The 20,834-nt window shown below is 44.7% G+C and overlaps 1 protein-coding gene across 4 annotated transcripts in view; it reads left to right on the top strand.

Annotated features, from left to right (window-relative positions):
• Positions 1-20,834, top strand: part of LOC106586852 (VPS10 domain-containing receptor SorCS1) — a 165,880-nt gene that overhangs the window by 135,348 nt on the left and 9,698 nt on the right. For all 4 annotated transcript variants that reach the window (XR_001324265.2, XR_006761805.1, XR_006761806.1 and 1 more), the window contains exons 12-22: positions 4,021-4,097; positions 4,730-4,821; positions 6,914-7,021; positions 8,815-8,932; positions 12,092-12,225; positions 13,583-13,696; positions 14,401-14,572; positions 14,831-15,017; positions 16,141-16,274; positions 16,919-17,042; positions 17,312-17,424. Coding sequence is in view for 1 of the 4 variants with exons in the window: in XM_014174576.2 (XP_014030051.1) it covers positions 4,021-4,097; positions 4,730-4,821; positions 6,914-7,021; positions 8,815-8,932; positions 12,092-12,225; positions 13,583-13,696; positions 14,401-14,572; positions 14,831-15,017; positions 16,141-16,274; positions 16,919-17,042; positions 17,312-17,424 (1,373 nt within the window). In the remaining 3 variants the exon portion in view is untranslated. The remainder of the gene's footprint in view (positions 1-4,020; positions 4,098-4,729; positions 4,822-6,913; positions 7,022-8,814; positions 8,933-12,091; positions 12,226-13,582; positions 13,697-14,400; positions 14,573-14,830; positions 15,018-16,140; positions 16,275-16,918; positions 17,043-17,311; positions 17,425-20,834) is intronic.

Here is a 20,834-nt window from a genome sequence, read left to right on the forward strand (position 1 = left end):
AAGCGAGCAGAGCACTGTTTCACCTCGACACTGGATAAAAGCCCTTAATCCTAGGGTACAAATCTAGTTAAATAAAATCACATTTAATTTGTCACATGCGCAGAATACAACAGGTGTAGACTTTACCGTGAAATGCTTACATACAAGCCCTTCCCAACAATGCAGAGTTTAAAAATAGTAACACAAGAGGAATATAATACACAAGAATTGAGCGGCATACAGGGAGTAGATCAATGTGCAGTAGTATGATGTATTTGAGGTAGATATGTACATGAAGGCAGGATAAAGTGACTAGGTGTCAGGATAGATAATAATACGTTAAACAAAGAACAGTAGAAGAGGCATACAGCATGCAGTGGGGAGAGAGATGATTTGGAGGGAGGGGGGCTCTGAGGGTTACACTCTGGAACAGTTCTCCTGTACCCTCCTGTTAGGAAGGAGGTCTGGAGAGGGAGGGAAGGAAGGAAGAATGGAAGGGGAGCGAGAGAGGGAGAAAAGAGAGAGGGAGAGAGAGAGCCAGTGCGACACACACGCACACAGAGCCAGTGCGACACACACACACACACACACACAGAGCCAGTGCGACACAAACACACACACACAGAGCCAGTGAGAGAGACGCACACACAAAGCCAGTGAGACACGCACACACAGAGCCAGTGAGACACGCACACACAGAGCCAGGGAGACACACACACACAGAGCCAGTGCGACACACACACACACAGAGCCAGTGAGAGAGACGCACACACAGAGCCAGTGAGACACACACACACACAGAGCCAGTGAGACACACACACACACAGAGCCAGTGAGAGAGATGCACACACACACACAGACAGAGAGACACACATACACAGAGCCAGTGAGACACACACACACACATAGAGCCAGTGAGACACACACACACACAGAGCCAGTGAGACACACACGCACACAGAGCCAGTGCAACACACACACACACAGAGCCAGTGCGACACACACAGAGCTAGTGCGACACAAACACACACACACAGAGCCAGTGCGAGAGACGCACACACAGATCCAGTGAGACACACACACACACAGAGCCAGTGAGACACACACACACACAGAGCCAGTGAGACACACACAGAGCCAGTGAGAGAGATGCGCAAACACACACAGACAGAGAGACACACATACACAGAGCCAGTGAGACACACACACACAGAGCCAGTGCGACACACACACACACACACACACACAGAGGCAGTGAGAGAGACGCACACACAGAGGCAGTGAGACACACACACAGAGGCAGTGAGACACACACACAGAGGCAGTGAGACACACACACAGAGGCAGTGAGACACACACACAGAGGCAGTGAGACACACACACAGAGGCAGTGAGACACACACACAGAGGCAGTGAGACACACACACAGAGGCAGTGAGACACACACACAGAGGCAGTGAGACACACACACACAGAGCCAGTGAGACACACACACAGAGGCAGTGAGACACACACACAGAGGCAGTGAGACACACACACAGAGGCAGTGAGACACACACACACAGAGGCAGTGAGACACACACACACAGAGCCAGTGAGACACACACACAGAGCCAGTGAGATACACACACACACACACAGAGCCAGTGAGACACACACACACACAGAGCCAGTGAGAGAGATGCACACACACACACAGACAGACACACATACACAGAGCCAGTGAGACACACACGCACACAGAGCCAGTGCGACACACACACACACACACACACACAGAGCCAGTGCGACACACACAGAGCCAGTGCGACACAAACACACACACACAGAGCCAGTGCGAGAGACACACACACAGAGCCAGTGAGACACAAACACACACACACAGAGCCAGTGCAAGAGACGCACACACAGAGCCAGTGAGACACACACACACACAGAGCCAGTGAGACACACACACACACAGAGCCAGTGAGACACACACAGAGCCAGTGAGAGAGATGCGCAAACACACACAGACAGAGAGACACACATACACAGAGCCAGTGAGACACACACACACACACACAGAGGCAGTGAGAGAGACGCACACACAGAGGCAGTGAGAGAGACGCACACACAGAGGCAGTGAGACACACACACAGAGGCAGTGAGACACACACACAGAGAGCCAGTGAGATACACACACACACACAGAGCCAGTGAGACACACACACACACACAGAGCCAGTGAGAGAGATGCACACACACACACACAGACAGAGAGACATACATACACAGAGCCAGTGAGACACACACACAGAGCCGGTGAGACACACACACACACACACACACACACACACACACACACACACACACACACACACACACACACACACACACACACACACACACACACACACACACACACACACACACACACACACACACACACAGAGCCAGTGAGACACACACGCACACAGAGCTAGTGCGACACACACACACACACACAGAGCCAGTGCGACACACACAGAGCCAGTGCGACACAAACACACACACACACAGAGCCAGTGAGAGAGACGCACACACAAAGCCAGGGAGACACGCACACACAGAGCCAGGCAGACACACACACACACACACAGAGCCAGTGCGAGAGACGCACACACAGAGCCAGTGAGACACACACAGAGCCAGTGAGACACACACACAGAGCCAGTGAGACACACACAGAGCCAGTGAGAGAGACACACACACACAGAGCCAGTGAGAGAGACACACACACACAGAGCCAGAGAGACACACACACACAGAGCCAGTGCGACACACACACACAGAGCCAGTGAGAGAGACGCACACACAGAGCCAGTGAGACACACACACAGAGCCAGTGAGACACACAGACAGAGCCAGTGAGACACACACACAGAGCCAGTGAGACACACACACAGAGCCATTGAGACACACACACAGAGCCAGTGAGACACACACACCCAGAGCCAGTGAGACACACACACACAGAGCCAGTGAGACACACACACACAGAGCCAGTGAGACACACACACAGAGCCAGTGAGACACACACACACAGAGCCAGTGAGCCACACACACAGAGCCAGTGAGACACACACACAGAGCCAGTGAGACACACACACACAGAGCCAGTGAGACACACACACAGAGGCAGTGAGACACACACACAGAGCCAGTGAGACACACACACAGAGCCAGTGAGACGCACACACAGAGCCAGTGAGACGCACACACAGAGCCAGTGAGACACACACACACAGAGCCAGTGAGACACACACACACAGAGCCAGTGAGACACACACACAGAGCCAGTGAGACACACACACACAGAGCCAGTGAGACACGCACAGAGCCAGTGAGACACGCACAGAGCCAGTGAGACACGCACAGAGCCAGTGAGACACGCACAGAGCCAGTGAGACACACACAGAGCCAGTGAGACACACACAGAGCCAGTGAGACACACACAGAGCCAGTGAGACACACACAGAGCCAGTGAGACACAGGGTTAGCCAACTCTGCCACTGAGGGGTACACTCTGGAACACTTCTCCTCTAGCCTCCTTTTAAACCACCTGACTCTAATTAGCCACTAAATGGGAGTAATTATAGTAGAAGACTCAACAGCCTCAGTCTGAAAGCGGAGGTCTTTATGTGGTAGAGGAGACTGGATGGTTAATACTGCACAGTAAGTGGACTATATTTCTGTAATGTGTGTTAGGAAACCTTTTTAGTTTTCAATGTCAATGTATGAAAGGACAATACTGACTTTGACTTTAGTATACAGTCTGTGCGTCCTTCAGGAAGAAATTACATTAATCACTTCTGTAATTTAAGACACTTCCTGTATGACTTTGAACTTTTTATTAAGGTCATGTACAGTATATCAGACAGCTGTGGAATTTTGGATTTGATTTAAATCAGCCCCACACCCTCAAGGATATCAATAGTTTAGCAGGTGGCTAAAGTCATACGGGACTCTCTCATCCTGAACACTTCACCCAACCTCCCCCACCCCCACCCCTCTCATCAGGCTCCATCGGAGCGGAGTTGACCACCAGCAACGTGAGCATGTTCATCACCTCGGACGCCGGCAACACATGGAGACAGGTGAGGGGGAGGGAGGGAGATCCTCACCATTTCAATAACTACATCATCATCCCCAGGATGGTGTTTAATCCACCACCTTGCCACCCGCCGCTGTGATTTAGTGCAGATAATCAAATGAGATCTTGAGACTAATGTTATTCGGTAGCCCCCCTGCCTTTGCCCGTACAACGATGCCCGTGGGTGGATGTCTGTGCCACCTCTCCTCCACTTCCCTTATTTGACGGCCACGATTTCAATTTAATGGGCCTCGTGTCTAATTAAAGGACGCAGATGAAAAATAATGGGTAGAGAATTGACGCGGCAACGTCACACCACATCAAAGTGTGGTGTGTTTTGGTTTTGAGAGCGGGGGGGAGAGAGAGAGAGGAAGGGAGATCTGGTGTGTGTGTGTGGGGGGGGGGGTTTGGTTTTGAGAGTGGGGGGGAGAGGGAGAGAGAGAGAGGGAGGGAGGAAGGGAGATCTGATGTGTGTAAGGGGGGTGTGTATGTGTGTGCATGCCTATGTGTGTGTACCTTCGTTCATTAGGTTGCTCTTTCATCAACATTAAAGTCCACTACTAAAACAAAAATGTCTTGGTAATCAATAACGCTAGTCATATATTGAGTTTATACTTTATACCTTTTGCCTTTCAGATCTTTGATGAGGAGTACAGTGTTCTCTACCTGGACCAAGGAGGGGCCCTGGTGGCTATAAGACACACTCCACTCCCCATCCGACACCTATGGTGAATCCCTATTAGAGAAATAGAATTTGGCATGGTTTGCATCAACTCTCTCTCTCTCTGAGGAAGACTCAATCCTCACGTTCCCACAAGCCTGATAGTGTAATGAGTATGTCTAAGAACATAGGAAGTGATTAGTGTAATTCCAAACCAGTAGGCCGTGAGATATTCTCCTCCTTTGACGATTGCTATTTAATTTCACCTTTCCCTGTTCGTTACGTGATGTAAGCCTTGCCTTTCAATGCCTTTAGAAATGCAGTGCTCATATCCTATGTCATGGTGGAATAATTAAAATTCAGTTTTTATCAGTTTGATAAGGCACTGGAGAAGATGTTTGTTTTCTCCCATAGAGATGCATATAATACTGTAATATTATACACTATACTATGTTATAATTCTGTCCATCAGTTATGGTATGTGTTATTATTATATTTCTATGGCTTCTACCATAAAGATACAGCAGAAAATAATAAACTCAGCAAAAAAAAGAAACGTCCTCACTGTCAACTGCGTTCATTTTCAGCAAACTTAACATGTGTAAATATTTGTCTGAACATAACAAGATTCAACAACTGAGACATAAACTGAACAAGTTCCACAGACATGTGACTAACAGAAATGGTATAATGTGTCCCTGAACAAAGGGGGAGTCAAAATCAAAAGTAACTGTCAGTATCTGGTGTGGCCACCAGCTGCATTAAGTACTGCAGTGCATCTCCTCCTCATAGACTGCACCAGATTTGCCAGTTCTTGCTGTGAGATGTTACCCCACTCTTCCACCAAGGCACCTGCAAGTTCCCGGACATTTCTGGGGGAATGGCCCAAGCCCTCACCCTCCGATCCAACAGGTCCCAGATGTGCTCAATGGGATTGAGATCCGGGCTCTTCGCTGGCCATGGCAGAACACTGACATTCCTGTCTTGCAGGAAATCATGCACAGAACGAGCAGTATGGCTGGTGGCATTGTCAAGCTGGGGTGTCATGTCAGGATGAGCCTGCAGGAAGGGTACCACATGAGGGGGGAGGATGTCTTCCCTGTAATGCACAGCGTTGAGATTGCCTGCAATGACAACAAGCTCAGTCCGATGATGCTGTTACACACCGCAGACCAAGACGGACCCTCCACCTCCAAATCGATCCTGCTCCAGAGTACAGGCCTCAGTGTAACTCTCATTCCTTCGACGATAAACGCAAATCCGACCATCCCCCCTGGTGAGGCAAAACCATGACTCGTCAGTGAAGAGCACTTTTGGCCAGTCCTGTCTGGTCCAGCGATGGTGGGTTTGTGCCCATAGGCGACATTGTTGCTGGTGATGTCTGGTGAGGAACTGCCTTACAACATGCCTACAGGCCCTCAGTCCAGCCTCTCTCAGCCTATTGCGGACAGTCTGAGCACTGATGGAGGGATTGTGCGTTCCTGGTGTAACTCGGGCAGTTGTTGTTGCCATCCTGTACCTGTCCCGCAGGTGTGATGTTCGGATGTACCAATCCTGTGCAGGTGTTGTTACACGTGGTCTGCCACTGCGAGGACGATCAGCTGTCCGTCCTGTCTCCCTGTAGCGCTGTCTTTGGCGTCTCACAGTACGGACATTGCAATTTATTGCCCTGGCCACATCTGCAGTCCTCATGCCTCCTTGCAGCATGCCTTAGACACGTTTACGCAGATGAGCAGGGACCCTGGGCATCTTTCTTTTGGTGTTTTTCATAGTCAGTAGAAAGGCCTCTTTAGTGTCCTAAGTTTTCATAACTGTGACCATAATTGCCTACCGTCTGTAAGCTTTTAGTGTCTTAATTACCGTTCCACAGGTGCATGCTCATTAATTGTTTATGGTTCATTGAACAAGCATAGGAAACAGTGTTTTAACCCTTTACAATGAAGATCTGTGAAGTTATTTGGATTTTAACGAATTATCTTTGAAAGACAGGGTCCTGAAAAGGGGACGTTTCTTTTATTGCTGAGTTTATAATACTGTTAATTACACTAATGGAGTTCTCATTCTATTGCTATGGTCTCTCCCATAGAGATACAGAAGAAAATACTATAATACTGTTAAATACAGTAGTTCTCATCCTTTTTCTATGGTTCCTCCCACAGGATGAGTTTCGACGAGGGGAGACAGTGGAATAAATACAGTTTCACCATGTCGCCCCTGTTTGTGGACGGGTTACTAGGGGAGCCGGGGGAGGAGACTCTCATTATGACGTAAATCAACTTTATTTACCCAATTTTGAATGAGAGAGAGACCGATAAGGGAAAGTCCGAACCAAAAGGGGTGGATGCAGGATTCAAACGTTGGCCCAGAAGTGTTACTGAATGTTGTCCGTATAGACTACAGCGCTACCACTACACCACACAGTAAAATCAAATCCCATCTGATTGCAGATATACAGTATGTTTTATGTGTTAACATAATGAATTGAGATTGAATGAACCGTAACCGTGTTAGATGTGTTAACGTTGTATGCGAGGGTGGGAGTTTTGCTCGTATCCAAACCACTCGTAGTAACGACATGCTGGCTGCCCATTTTCCCTAACATGAATGGAATAGATCCCTCTCAAGGTTTAGCGTCACATCAAAACCATCTGTCTCGGGATTATGATCACAGAGACATCAGTGGTGTTGGGAGACCGGCGACAGCAGAGCACTCCGTTTTGAAGAACATGAGGAACATCATCAAAAATAAAATAGACTATGGCTAAAGGACCGAATAGGAAAGTAGGGCTCTAAAAGTTCTTTCTGCATTATGTAGCAACATTGACTCAATAGTTTTAAGAAACATGGCATATGAAGTTTTCCGTCTTTTCTACAACTTATTTCCTTCTAGAATGACCCACTTAGCTATACTACATGCTCTTATTGTACTTTTTTGGTGTAAAACTTTGACGGCTGCTGCATAAGGTTTCCCGTAGCCCTTACATCAGTGTTTTCTAACACCTGTCATCACCGAAAACTGAGTGACGGACAGTTGACTTTGTAGTCAGCACGGCAATAGAAGGATAGGCCACAGCTGCCGAGACTGGGAGAGGGAAGGACAGAAGTGGGGAGAGAGAGAGTTGAGAGAGATGAGGGGAGAGACTGAGACAGAGAGCGAGGAAGATGGAAGGAAAAGATAGGATAAATGACTTTCTCCCTGTAGGCCCAGAGTGCTATACACTTCTCTGAACCAGCTGAGACAGACAGGACTGTGGGATATGATACTGTTAGGAGATTGTTGACAGCCTACTACAGCTTTTCAAAATGAAATGTGTACTCTTTTTCTCTGCATCTCTGTGTATGGACACCTCATTATTTATCATTAGTTCATTTCAGACCATTTTCTTATCAGTTAATAATGATTTTACAGTTAGTGACAGTTGTAGACCAGCGTCTCAGTCCGTTAATTGATGGATTGTTTGTGATAAATTTGTTGTTTGATTAGCAGAGAGAGGAGGTAAATTCCAGTAAAACTCCCACCCAATTTTGTCTGAGAAGGAATGTTTTCTGAGATGTGTGAATGTTAATTTGAGGTGGTGTTATAACCTTGAATTTCGGTTGAAGTTTTTGTTGAATCTATGGGGAATACACACCCTGTAAGACATATCTCTTTTTGTTAAGTGATTCATTTAGATTCCATTAGTTGCCAAATGCAATTTCTCTAAAGCTTTTAGTAATAACTGTCATGTTCGTCCAAGTCAAAGAAAGAAAATATGTTGACTCCACACTTTTACATTCCTCTATCCAACTAAGTATATTTTATTCAGCTCAGAAGTGACTTGTCTTGACTGATGCCTCGGTCTGACAACTGAGGAACTTCCTAATATGGGTGCCGTACCAGACACTCCTTAGTTTGACCTGTGTTTTTCCCTCTGCCACCCTAATCATTATAACCAAACTGCTGTGTTTCAGTGTAGTGTACCTACTATCAGTGTTCACAGCTGCTGTGGCTTTGCTGTCTGACAACCAGATACCAGTGTACCTTTTCTGCTGCAGCTGTAAGGTTCCTTGCTGTTTGCAGGATCTTTGGACACGTCAGTCACCGGTCCGAGTGGCAGCTGGTCAAGATTGACTTCAGGTCCATCTTCAACCGGAGATGTACAGAGGGGGATTACCAGACATGGCACCTACACAACCGGGTAATGGCACCTACATACAGTTGAAGTCGGAAGTTTACATACACCTTAGCCAAATACATTTAAACTCTGTTTTTCACAATTCCTGACATTTAATTATAGTAAAAATCCCTGTCTTAGGTCAGTTAGGATCACCACTTTACTTTAAGATTGTGAAAAGTCATAAAAATAGTAGAGAGAATTATTTATTTCAGCTTTTATTTCTTTCATCACATTCCCAGTGGGTCAGAAGTTTACATACAATCAATTAGTATTTGGTAGCATTGCCTTGAAATTGTTTAACTTGGGTCAAACGTTTCGGGTAGCCTTCCACAAGCTTCCCACAATAAGTTGGGTGAATTTTGGCCCATTCCTCTTGACAGAGCTGGTGTAACTGAGTCAGGTTTGTAGGCCTCCTTGCTCACACACGCTTTTTCAGTTCTATAGGATTGAGGTCAGGGCTTTGTGATGGCCGCTCCAATACCTTGACATTTTGCCACAACTTTGGATGTATGCATGGGATCATTGTCCATTTGGAAGACCCATTTGCAACCAAGCTTTAACTTACTGACTGATGTCTTGAGATGTTGCTTCAATGTATCCACATAATTTTCCTTGCTTATGATGCCATCTATTTTGTGAAGTGCACCAGCCCCTCCTGCAGCAAAGCACCCCCACAACATGATGCTGCCACCCCCGTGCTTCACGGTTGGGATCGTGTTTTTCGGCTTGAAGGCCTCCCCCTTTTTCCTCCAAACATAACGACGGTCATTATAGCCAAACAGTTTCTATTTTTGTTTCATCAGACCAAAGGACATTTCTCCAAAAAGTACGATCTTTGTCCCATGTGCAGTTGCGAACTGCTTTGCACTTTTCGCACCAAAGTACGTTCATCTCTAGGAGACAGAACACATCTCCTTCCTGAGTGGTATGACGGCTGTGTGGTCCCATGGTGTTTATACTTGCGTACTATTGTTTGTACAGATGAACGTGGTACCTTCAGGTGTTTGGAAATTGCTCCCAAGGATGAACCAGACTTGTGGAGGTCTACAATTTTTTTCTGAGGTCTTGGCTTATTTCTTTGGATTTTCCCATGATGTCAAGCAAGCAAAGAGGCACTGAGTTTGAAGGTAGGCCTTGAAATACATCCACAGGTACACCTCCAATTGACTCAAATGATGTCAATTAGCCTATCAGAAGCTTCTAAAGCCATGACATAATTTTCTGGAATTTTCCAAGCTGTTTAAAGGCACAGTCAACTTAGTGTATGTAAACTTCTGACCCACTAGAATTGTGATACAGTGAATTATAAGTGAAATAATCTGTCTGTAAACAATTGTTGGAAAAATTACTTGTGTCATGCACAAAGTAGATGTCCTAACCGACTTGCCAAAACTATAGTTTGTTAACAAGCAATTTGTGGAATGGTTGAAAAACGAGTTTCATTGACTCCAACCTAAGTGTATGTAAACTTCAACTGTATGTTCTATATGCGCTATTTCTATGCCTCCTGTTCATAAGTTTTGTTTTCTGTCTTACTTACAATTTTGTACACCAGCTTCAAACACTATTTTTGCTTACGGGAAAATATATTTCACAGCGGTTTAGATGTTACAATGATTCTCTACACTATACTTGACACATTACCTGAAATTAGGCTAATTCTAATGAACTATTTCAATTTTAGCAACCAGGAAACGGCGGAGCGATTTTTGCACGATGTCTCTTTAACCTGCGACATAAAATGTTTTGTCATTTAGCCTATTCTCTTATCCAGGTAAAGTGTCTTGCTTAAGGGTATCATCGGTAGATTTTTCACCTAGTCATCTTGGGGTTTCGAAACCAGCGACCTCTCGGTTACTGGCTCAATGCTCTTAACCGCTGAGCTACATGCCGCCCCTACTGCTACTATGTGTGCTCTGTAGCCATTCCCACAAACCTCCATCTCTTATAATTTACTTGACAGAGAGGTCTAGATAGACCGAGACCCTTAATCGAATGAAAGACAGTTTTGACATGCACTGTACTGCTTGATCACTCCCCTATCTCCAACCTCTGCTTTGTGTTGAGCTGTTGAGTATGCGCTATTCAGGTGCCGGGCGTTCCTCTCCCTCAGGCCCAAAAGCACTTAGACATACTCCCTCTAATTCTTGCTGATGTATGTATGTCTCTACAACTCTCTTTATAAAACACTGCATACGTTTGAGCCAGAGCGAATGCTCTACCTCAAGCCTAGACAGACCCAGAGCCAAACATAAGGATGAGATGGAGAGTGCTTCTTTATTCTGACCGAGCTACCATAATCAACTCAGACATCTATATGATTGGGCTGGCCCTAACGATCAAAACATATAGCCGTGGAAGTGTACAACAGTCCAATTCAATTATAGAGGTAAACATTGAAGAACAAATTGGGAACTGGCCCAAAGGAAAGGCTGTGGTGTGGTTTTTTTAAAGCATCAGTCTGTGGCAGGGTAAGGTGTTGAAATGGCAGATTGTGGCTTTAAGACCATTTGGACCCAATCAGGCCATTTGTGTTATCACGTTGAGAGAGAGAGAGAACCAACTCAGCCTCTGAGGGGTACACTCCTCTAGCCTCCTGTTAAACCACCTGACTCCACATTCAGTGTATTTGCTGTCATAGTAAACATTCATATGCATGTAATCTACGTAGCTATCCCTATTGAGTGAGTGAGTGAGTGAGTGTGTGAGAGAGAGAGAGAGAGAGAGAGAACCAACTCTGCCTCTGAGGGGTACACTCCTCTTGCCTCCTGTTAAACCATCTGACTCTAGGAGAGAGAATGGCAGAACCACTATTTCACCCCTAAAAAAACCATTTAGATTCATCCAGCAAGGCCCTATGTATCAAAACGAAAAATCTTAATGTTTTTTCGAAACTAAGTCAAGCGAGCTGCAACAGCTTGGGTGTAGGATACATGAGAGAGAGAAGTGTTTTAAGTTTAGCATCGCTTACCACTAGCACACCACACAACATGAGCCTCAGTGGGCAGGAATTCAAAAAAAGCCCATGTAAAGGAAAAAGCAACGGCATGCCTTTTCACACACATGATGATACAGGCATGGTTCACCGCACTGCAGTAAATTATTTATGGCGATGGGAAATGTAACAAAAACAACCCTTTTTCTCAGTTTTTTTTTTCAACTCGTAAAATATATCCACAGGGCGAACCGTGCATCATGGGAGTGAAAAGAATCTACAGGAAGTTGAAGCCCATAGCCAGGTGCGTTATGGGTAAGACGTACTCGGTCACGATGACCTCGGAGCCCTGCGACTGCACAGAGGCCGACTTTGAGTGGTGAGTAGACAGATGGGTCCCGCTTCACATTAATTATCCCTGAATTATGCAGAAGTAGGTACAGTGTAAATACAATGTAAGTAAACTGGCACACAATACACGTAGTAAACATTACACAAGTTAACGGATTACTTGAGTGGAATAGTACTGGAATAGATCAAATAAACGGAACTGGCTGATGGTACTTGAGGAGAGACTCCAGCACACTACTCGAACACAAACACATCTAGCGTTACAACTTCTGCCTAAGCCGCCCTATCAATATACCACTGGCATATGGAGTGGAGGATGAAAAAAAGAAGCCTGGAAGCGAAGGATAAAAAGATAAGGGATCACCGTCATGGTGAAGCTCACTCCAGATTAGAATTGCAGAGGAGACTTAGCTTCTGGATTCTCTTGGAGGCTGCCCCGGCTAAATGGAATGCAGTCAACTGCACCACTCCAAGCTGTGTGTGTGTTGAAGAATGAAGGAAAAAGCACAGAGAGAGAGGAGGGTTGACAGGATCCAAGTTTGCATGGGGATAGGGGTGTGTGTGTGTGTGTGTGTGTCTTTCTCCTTGAATGTCTGCCATTGCTCTTCCCTACAATGTCACCATACGTTTAAGAAACAAACTAACTCTGTCACTGCTTTTGTGGCTTTCAGCTTTTGCCAGTGACTCTCTGTTCATCGACGACGCATTTCCAAAGCATATTTGCTACAAACTTCACAATCCACTTCTTTGAATTATCTATCAGTATTATTAATGTTGCTTTTGTTAATTCCCAAATCCGTGGGCCCCTTGAGTGAGGCGGTAAACTTGGAATGAGTTTTAGTAAGAGACGATTAATCATCGGGCTTAATAGCGTTCATTAACTATCACAACACTTCTGCATCTGTGTGCATGTCGGCCTAATTGGGCCAATTTGTTCCTATCGTTTTGAGGACGCGCGTGCTGGCAATGTTGCCTTTTAATGATAGGACAAACAAACCAGAGCTGTGTTTAAAAAAGTTTTTTTGTGAAATCAGTTTGTTTGAGATGTGTTTTCAGGCCCCAGTGCAGAGTCCCACCCCAAACCCTCAAAGACAATTCCTCTATGTCACATAAATCAAATGTATCAAAACAAACTTCATAGAATTTCACTCGACTGTGTTAATGCTATTATTGTAGCATAAACAACTTTTTCTGGTTTTGAAAAACTAAAAAGACAATCATATTATTACAGCATTTCTGTAAAATCAATAAGTGCCATTGAAATTCTTCAATTATTTTGACTCCAGGGTCACCAGTATGAGTCAGGAATTTAATCACTTATAGAAGTTTACTGTGTAGCATTTCACTCGACTGTTGTTTATTTTGGTATGATCCAAACATTACAGTGACTATGGCTACGATAGGCGGAGTGACGGCAAGTGCACCCCCGCCTTTTGGTTCCTCCCATCGTCCATGTCTAGAAGCTGCACCACAGGGACTACTTTCATCAACAGCACTGGGTAAGCAGATTATTCCCAGGACTCTCATTAGCCTCTTACAGATGTTGGATCTTAATTTGTTCACCCTGTTGATGGAGAACTTTCCTGAAATGCAGGAAATGTAACATGTGTAGTGTATTTGAGGTTTAAAAAGGCTTCTGAAGTTACAAAAATGTTCAGTCGCCCTTTCCTACCGTCAATGACCAAAAGAGCCATTTTTGGTGTAATGCTATTCATATTTTTCATAAAAACAACTAAAATCCAGTGTTCCTATGTCAAAAAGTTTTGGTATATTTCAGTCTTCTGTAATGTGTATATAAATAGTAATTTTGGGATGAAAACTCAAAATGTAATACATTTGAACTGTATATCGGACATGGTACAGGTGTCTTCTTTTTTTAAGCCCATAACCTTGTGTGTGAGATGTATACTCTTGTTTCAAAGTAGATTTGTTTAAGACTACCAATAATCACACTGTGTGACCCTGATTTAGCCCACTGCAGTAAAAGGTTATTTTCTGTCTCAAATTAAGTTCCTACATCTGTATGTACACTCATTCACTATTTAATTAAAGCTGACTGCAAAGGTACGCTTGGAATAAGGATATTTATTAAGAGAATGTGTTCTCAATAGCCAACCTGCTAACCTGCTAAGGTCGTTCTTCTCGATGCTCATCTATCCATCAGCAAAGCTTCTAACCGCGGTTGTGACCTATGTACATTCAGCTACAGGAAGGTTGTGTCCAATAACTGCACAGCGGGTGTGATAGCAGAGTACACGGCCAGGAGGCAGCACTGTCCTACCCAGGCCCCTAAAGGCCTGCACCTCGTCACCAGTGAAGGAAAGCTGACCGCTACGCTGGGCACCAATGTCACCTTCCTGGTGTTTCTTGAAGAGGTGAGTGGTTTTTCCTAAGGAGCAATGCAGTAACTGGCTCCCTGTTCATTCAGACCGGGCGCTGACTTTAACTCAGTATTGGAAAATGTATGTCAACTCTCCACTTCTGTAATAGCAACAAAATACTCTCTATTCTCTTACTATGCCATTACATCTTCATATAAAGTGTTTCCAAATAACATGGAAATACCTACAGTAGCTAGTGTAAGAGTACCGTTTTCTTTCTTCAATCGTTGTTGACTGTAACCTCCTGTATAGGGCGACGGAGCCAGGACGAGCATCATGGTGGATTTTGGGGACGGTCACGCTCTGACCTACTCCAACGTGAGCTCCATAGAGAATGGGGTCAAGCACGTCTACAAGGCTGTCGGGATCTACCGTGTGACAGCTACAGGAGAGAACAGCCTGGGGTCGGAGAGCGTGGTGCTGTACCTCCACGTCACATGTGAGTCTGTCTTGCACTGTGGGTTCACAAGTCACGGTCTTCAACCTTTAACATGTGAGTGTAGTTACATACCTTAGCTTAGTTTAGCTTACCTTACCTTACTGTACCTTACCTTACGTCAGTGTAGCCCGTAATCTACAGACATATGAGTGAGGTAGTTATACAATTCTGACACACAAAATTGTTCCTTTGCAGACTTTTACTTGCATAGAACAGTGTTTCCCAACCCTGGTCCTCGAGTACCCCAACAGTACACATATGTATTGTAGTCCTGGACAAACACACCTCATTCAACTCATTGAGGGCTTGATGATTAGTTGACAAGTTGAATCAGGTGTGCTTGTCCAAGGTTACAATAAAAATGTGTACTGTTGGGGGTACTGAAGGACCAGGGTTGGGAAACACAGGCATAGAACATTATATTTGTTATCTGTTTGTGTAATATGCATGTCATGATCTGACATCAGTGGAGATTAAGGTAGCCTAAATCCATTACAATTCCAGTCAAACCGAAGCCATTTTCTCTATACAATACCCCTTCAGGGTACCCCCACTCTAACTCTAACATGCAAGTAATTCCCGTCTTCTCTGTGATGATGGGGCTGACCACCCCTGGTGGTTTCGTGGGTGACAGATGTAACGTAGTTGACTTATTGATCAGGGAGCTGTGGGACCTTGCAATCTGTCCATCTTGATGTGCCAGCCGTTACAAATGGGGACCAGCCAGGACTCAGGAGTGCCAGGGATGAAAAATAACACACAGATGGCGACCACAACGTCCCAGAATCCTCTGAATGCAGCTCACATTTTTTTTTGTTATGTGCCTTCAATTCATAAGGGGCCCATAGACGGATACTCTGAAGTTTTCTGCTTACCTTTATTTAATTAGAGGCCCCAAAACTTTAAGGAGTCAATGGGTTCACTGTAATATGTACTTTTTGTGCCTTCATTTCATATTATAAGGGGCTACAAACTTACTTTGTGGATTCAGTCAGTTCACTGTGATGCATTTTTAGGGCAGATCATTTTGAATGCAACTTCCTACATTTCGTAAGAGGCCCCAAAACGTTGTGGAGTCAGTCTCAGTGGGTTCACTGTCATGTATTTTTGTTACTTTGAGTAGGTCAGCTGGAGTATATCCATCTCTCCGCTCCCTTTGTGGCGGTGAAGAGTAAGGAAGTCAACCTCACTGCTGTGCTGTGGCCTAGCCAAGTGGGAACAGTCACCTACATCTGGTGGTTCGGAAATAACACTGAGGTAAGATAAGATACTTCAGTACTGCTGGGACTTGTAGTTTTATTGTGTGCTCATCCTTCACACTGTAAGATAAAGTGACGTGAAGAAAGATTTGTGCCAGATTTACAAATTAGAGCAGTATTTGTCTGACTTAATTCAGAATTTGTTTTGGTTGGTTGGGCAACGAGTTTAGCTACTAATGCAGCTGCCTGCTATTCTAGTACATGAGGAAATGATCCAGAATTAACATGTCTGAGCCATTTCAAAAACAAATGGAGATCCAAGTAACGACAGAGAGAACTGCTGGTGTCTCATGGAACTCTCCCCGGACAGTTCTATGCAGCACAGCTGCGATCATGGTTCCTTGGGGGGCGATGTGAGTTGTGTTTATGTGTGTGGCTGCCTGCCTGCCTCCCGGCTGACACCTCTGTAGTGTAAATAGTGCCTGTGTGAGATGTTAACAAGGTTGATAAGGGCCTCCCTTGGGAACCCCCGTGCTCTCTCGCTCTTCCCCTCTCTCGCTCTTCCCCTCTCTCGGTCGCTCTCTCTCTCTCCCGCTCGTTCCCTCTCTCTCTCCCTTCCCCCTCCCTTCCCCTCTCTCTCTCCCTCCCCCTCCCTTTCCCACTCTCTCTCGCTCTCCCGGTCTCCTCTCTTTCTCTTTGTAGCCGATAATCACCCTGGAAGGGAGCGTGGCGTGCACGTTCTCCCGGGAAGGCGTCAACACTGTCACCGTGCAGGTGTCCGCTGGGAACGCCATCCTGCAGGACCGGAAAACCATCGCTGTCCACGGTGAGCAGTGAGCTGTTTTTTTGTTTGTTTTTGTATTGTAAACAGCCAGACAGCCATGTATACTGCTGGAGGTTTGTTTCAAGTTGACTTTGTAGATTTTAATGCACTTGAGGTTGGCTAGTAAGTATGATTTAATGTAGCTGTCTAGAAGTAGTTAAAAGTAATTGTTCACTACTCATTAATTTAACACATTCATTATTTCAGACAATAGGGCACAAATAAAAAGCATCGTCATCAGCTGATCATCATATAGTTGTTTCTCTGTGTAGAATATTTCAGGTCACATCTACTAGCCTTCTCATCTAACCTGGATGACCACAACCCCGACGTGGCCGATTGGAGACTGGACGTCAGCAGAGTCATCAAGAACTCCATGGTCAAAGTGAGTGGTCCTTGTATCTAACTGTATATTACATGCACACACACACACACACACACACACACACACACACACACACACACACACACACACACACACACACACACACACACACACACACACACACACACACACACACACACACACACACACACACACAGTATATACTGAGCAGAAATATAAATGCAACATGCAACAATTTTACTGAGTTACAGATCATATACGGAAATCAGTCAATTCAAATAAATTCATTAGGCCCTAATCTATGGATTTCACATGACTGGGTAGCGGCACAGCCATGGGTGGGGCTGGGAGGGCATAGGCCCACCCACTTGGAAGCCAGGTCCAGCCAACCACAAATATTTTTTCCCCACAAAAGGGGCTTTATTACAGACAGAAATACTTCTCAACACCCCCCCGCCCCCACCTCAAATGATCCCGCAGGTAAAGAAGCCGGATGTGGAGGTCCTGGGCTGGCGTGGTTACAAGTGGTCTACAATTGTGAGGCCAGTTGGAAGTACTGCCAAATTCTCTAAAACGATGTTGGAGGCAGCTTCTGGTAGAGATATGAAAATTACATTCTCTGTCAACAGCTCTGGTGGACTTTCCTGCAGTCAGCATGCCAATTGCACACTCCCTCAAAACTTGAGACATCTGTGGCATTGTGTTGTGTGACAAAACTACACTTTTAAAGCTATATTTTATTGTCCCCAGCACAAGGTACACCTGTGGAATGATCATGCTGTTTAATTAGCTTCTTGATATGCCACACCTAACAGGGATGTATACAAATTTGTGCACAACATTTGAGAGAAATAAGCTTTTTGTGGAAAATGTCTGGGATTTTTTATTTCAGCTCATGAAACATGTGATCAACACTTTGGCGTTTATATTTTGCTTCAGTGTATTTAGTCTGTTGCCCACTTTACAATACATTCCCTGTGACCTCAGGTCATGACTGAGATGTTAACTGGCAAGGGAAAATTACTTCAAGTACATTCTAAATTGCTGTTGCACTGCCTTCCCTGTCACATTGAACTATGGAATTGCTGGTCGCCTGTGAGTTCAGGGTTGTATTTGTTGAGGCTATACATGCACAAATAAATCTCACTGAATGTCTGATTGTCATGGTTTGGTGAATTTAGGCCCAGCTGAACTGTAGCTCTGAATGTTATCACCAGTCAGTGTGAGGGACATACACTACATGAACAAAAGTATGTGCACACCTTCTTGTCAAACGTCACATTTCAAAATCTTTGACATTAATATGGAGTTGGTCAGTTCTGAACATGGGAAAATCAAAAGAAATCAGCCAAGACCTCAGAAAAAAATTGTAGACCTCCACAAGTCTGGTTCATCCTTGGGAGCAATTTCCAAACGCCTGAAGGCACCACGTTCATCTGTACAAACAAAAGTACGCAAGTATAAACACCATGGGACCACACAGCCGTCATACCACTCAGGAAGGAGATGTGTTCTGTCTCCTAGAGATGAACGTACTTTGGTGCGAAAAGTGCAAATCAATCCCAGAACAACAGCAAATGACCTTGTGAAGATGCTGGAAGAAACAGGTACAAAAGTATCTATATCCACAGTAAAACGGGTTCTATATCGACATAACCTGAAAGGCCGCTCAGCAAGGAAGAAGCCACTGCTCCAAAACCACCATAAAAAGGCCAGACTACGGTTTGCAACTGCACATGGGGACAAAGATTGTACTTTTTGGAGAAATGTCCTCTGGTCTGATGAAACAAAAATAGAGCTGTTTGGCCATAATGACCATTGTTATGTTTGGAGGAAAAAGGGGGAGGCTTGCAAGCCGAAGAACACCATCCCAACCGTGAAGCCTGGGGGTGGCAGCATCATGTTGTGGGGGTGCTTTGCTGCAGGAGGGACTGGTGCACTTCACAAAATAGATGGCATCATGAGGAATGAAAATTATGTGGACATATTGAAGCAACATCTTAAGACATCAGTCATCAAAGACATCAAGCCATTTCTATGAGACATCAGTCAGGAAGTTAACCTGTTAGGGCTAGGGGGCAGTATTGACACGGCTGGATAAAAAACATACCCGATTTAATCTGGTTACCACTCCTACCCAGTAACTAGAATATGCATATACTTATTACATATGGATAGAAAACACCCTAAATTTTCTAAAACTGTTTGAATGGTGTCTGTGAGTATAACAGAACTCAAATGGCAGGTCAAAACCTGAGAGATTCCTTTACAGGAAGTGGCCTGTCTGACCATTTCTTGAACTTGTTTTCCATCTCTATCATTTACTAAGGATCTCTGCTCTAACGTGACACTTCCCACGTCGTCCATAGGCGCTCAGAGCCCGGGAAAAAACAGAATGTCGTCATTCCAGCCCCAGGCTGAAACACATTATCGCCTTTCTCAAGTGGCCGATCAAGGGACACTGGCTTATGCGCATGACCCCGACCGCCCCCGCCTTTGGGATTTTTTTCCTCTGTTTGCCGAAAAGGAGATTCCCTGTCGGAATATTATCGCTTTTCTACGAGAAAAATGTCGTAAAAATTGATTTTAAACAGCGGTTGACATGCTTCGAAGTACGGTAATGGAATACTTAGAATTTTATTGTCACGAATTGCGCCATGCGCGCGACACTTCTTTACTATTTCGGATAGTGTCTGGAAGGCACGAACAAAACGCCGCTATTCGGATATAACGATGGATTATTTTGGACCAAATCAACATTTGTTATTGAAGTAGCAGTCCTGGGTGTGTATTCTGACGAAGACAACAAAAGGTAATCAAACTTTTATAATAGTAAATATGATTATGGTGAGTGCTAAACTTGCCGGGTGTCTAAATAGCGAGCCCGTGATGCCTGGGCTATGTACTTAGAATATTGCAAAATGTGCTTTCACCAAAAAGCTATTTTAAAATCGGACATATCGAGGTCTGTATCTATAATTCTTAAAATAATTGTTATGCTTTTTGTGAACGTTTATCGTGAGTAATTTAGTAAAATGTTAGCGAATTCCCCGGAAGTATGCTAGTTCTGAACGTCACATGCTAATGTAAAAAGCTGGTTTTTGATATAAATATGAACTTGATTGAACAAAACATGCATGTATTGTATAACATAATGTCCTAGGATTGTCATCTGATGAAGATCATCAAAGGTGAGTGCTGCATTTAGCTGTCTTCTGGGTTTTGGTGACATTATATGCTGGCTTGAAAAATGGGTGTCTGATTATTTCTGGCTTGGTACTCTGCTGACATAATCTAATGTTTTGCTTTCGTTGTAAAGCCTTTTTGAAATCGGACAGTGTGGTTAGGTTAACGAGAGTCTTGTCTTTAAATGGCTGTAAAATAGTCATATGTTTGAGAAATTGAAGTAATAGGATTTTTAAGGTTTTGAAAATCGCGCCACAGGATAG

This window comes from Salmo salar, chromosome ssa02 (genome assembly GCF_905237065.1).
Source record: "Salmo salar chromosome ssa02, Ssal_v3.1, whole genome shotgun sequence".
Classification (NCBI taxonomy): domain Eukaryota; kingdom Metazoa; phylum Chordata; class Actinopteri; order Salmoniformes; family Salmonidae; genus Salmo; species Salmo salar.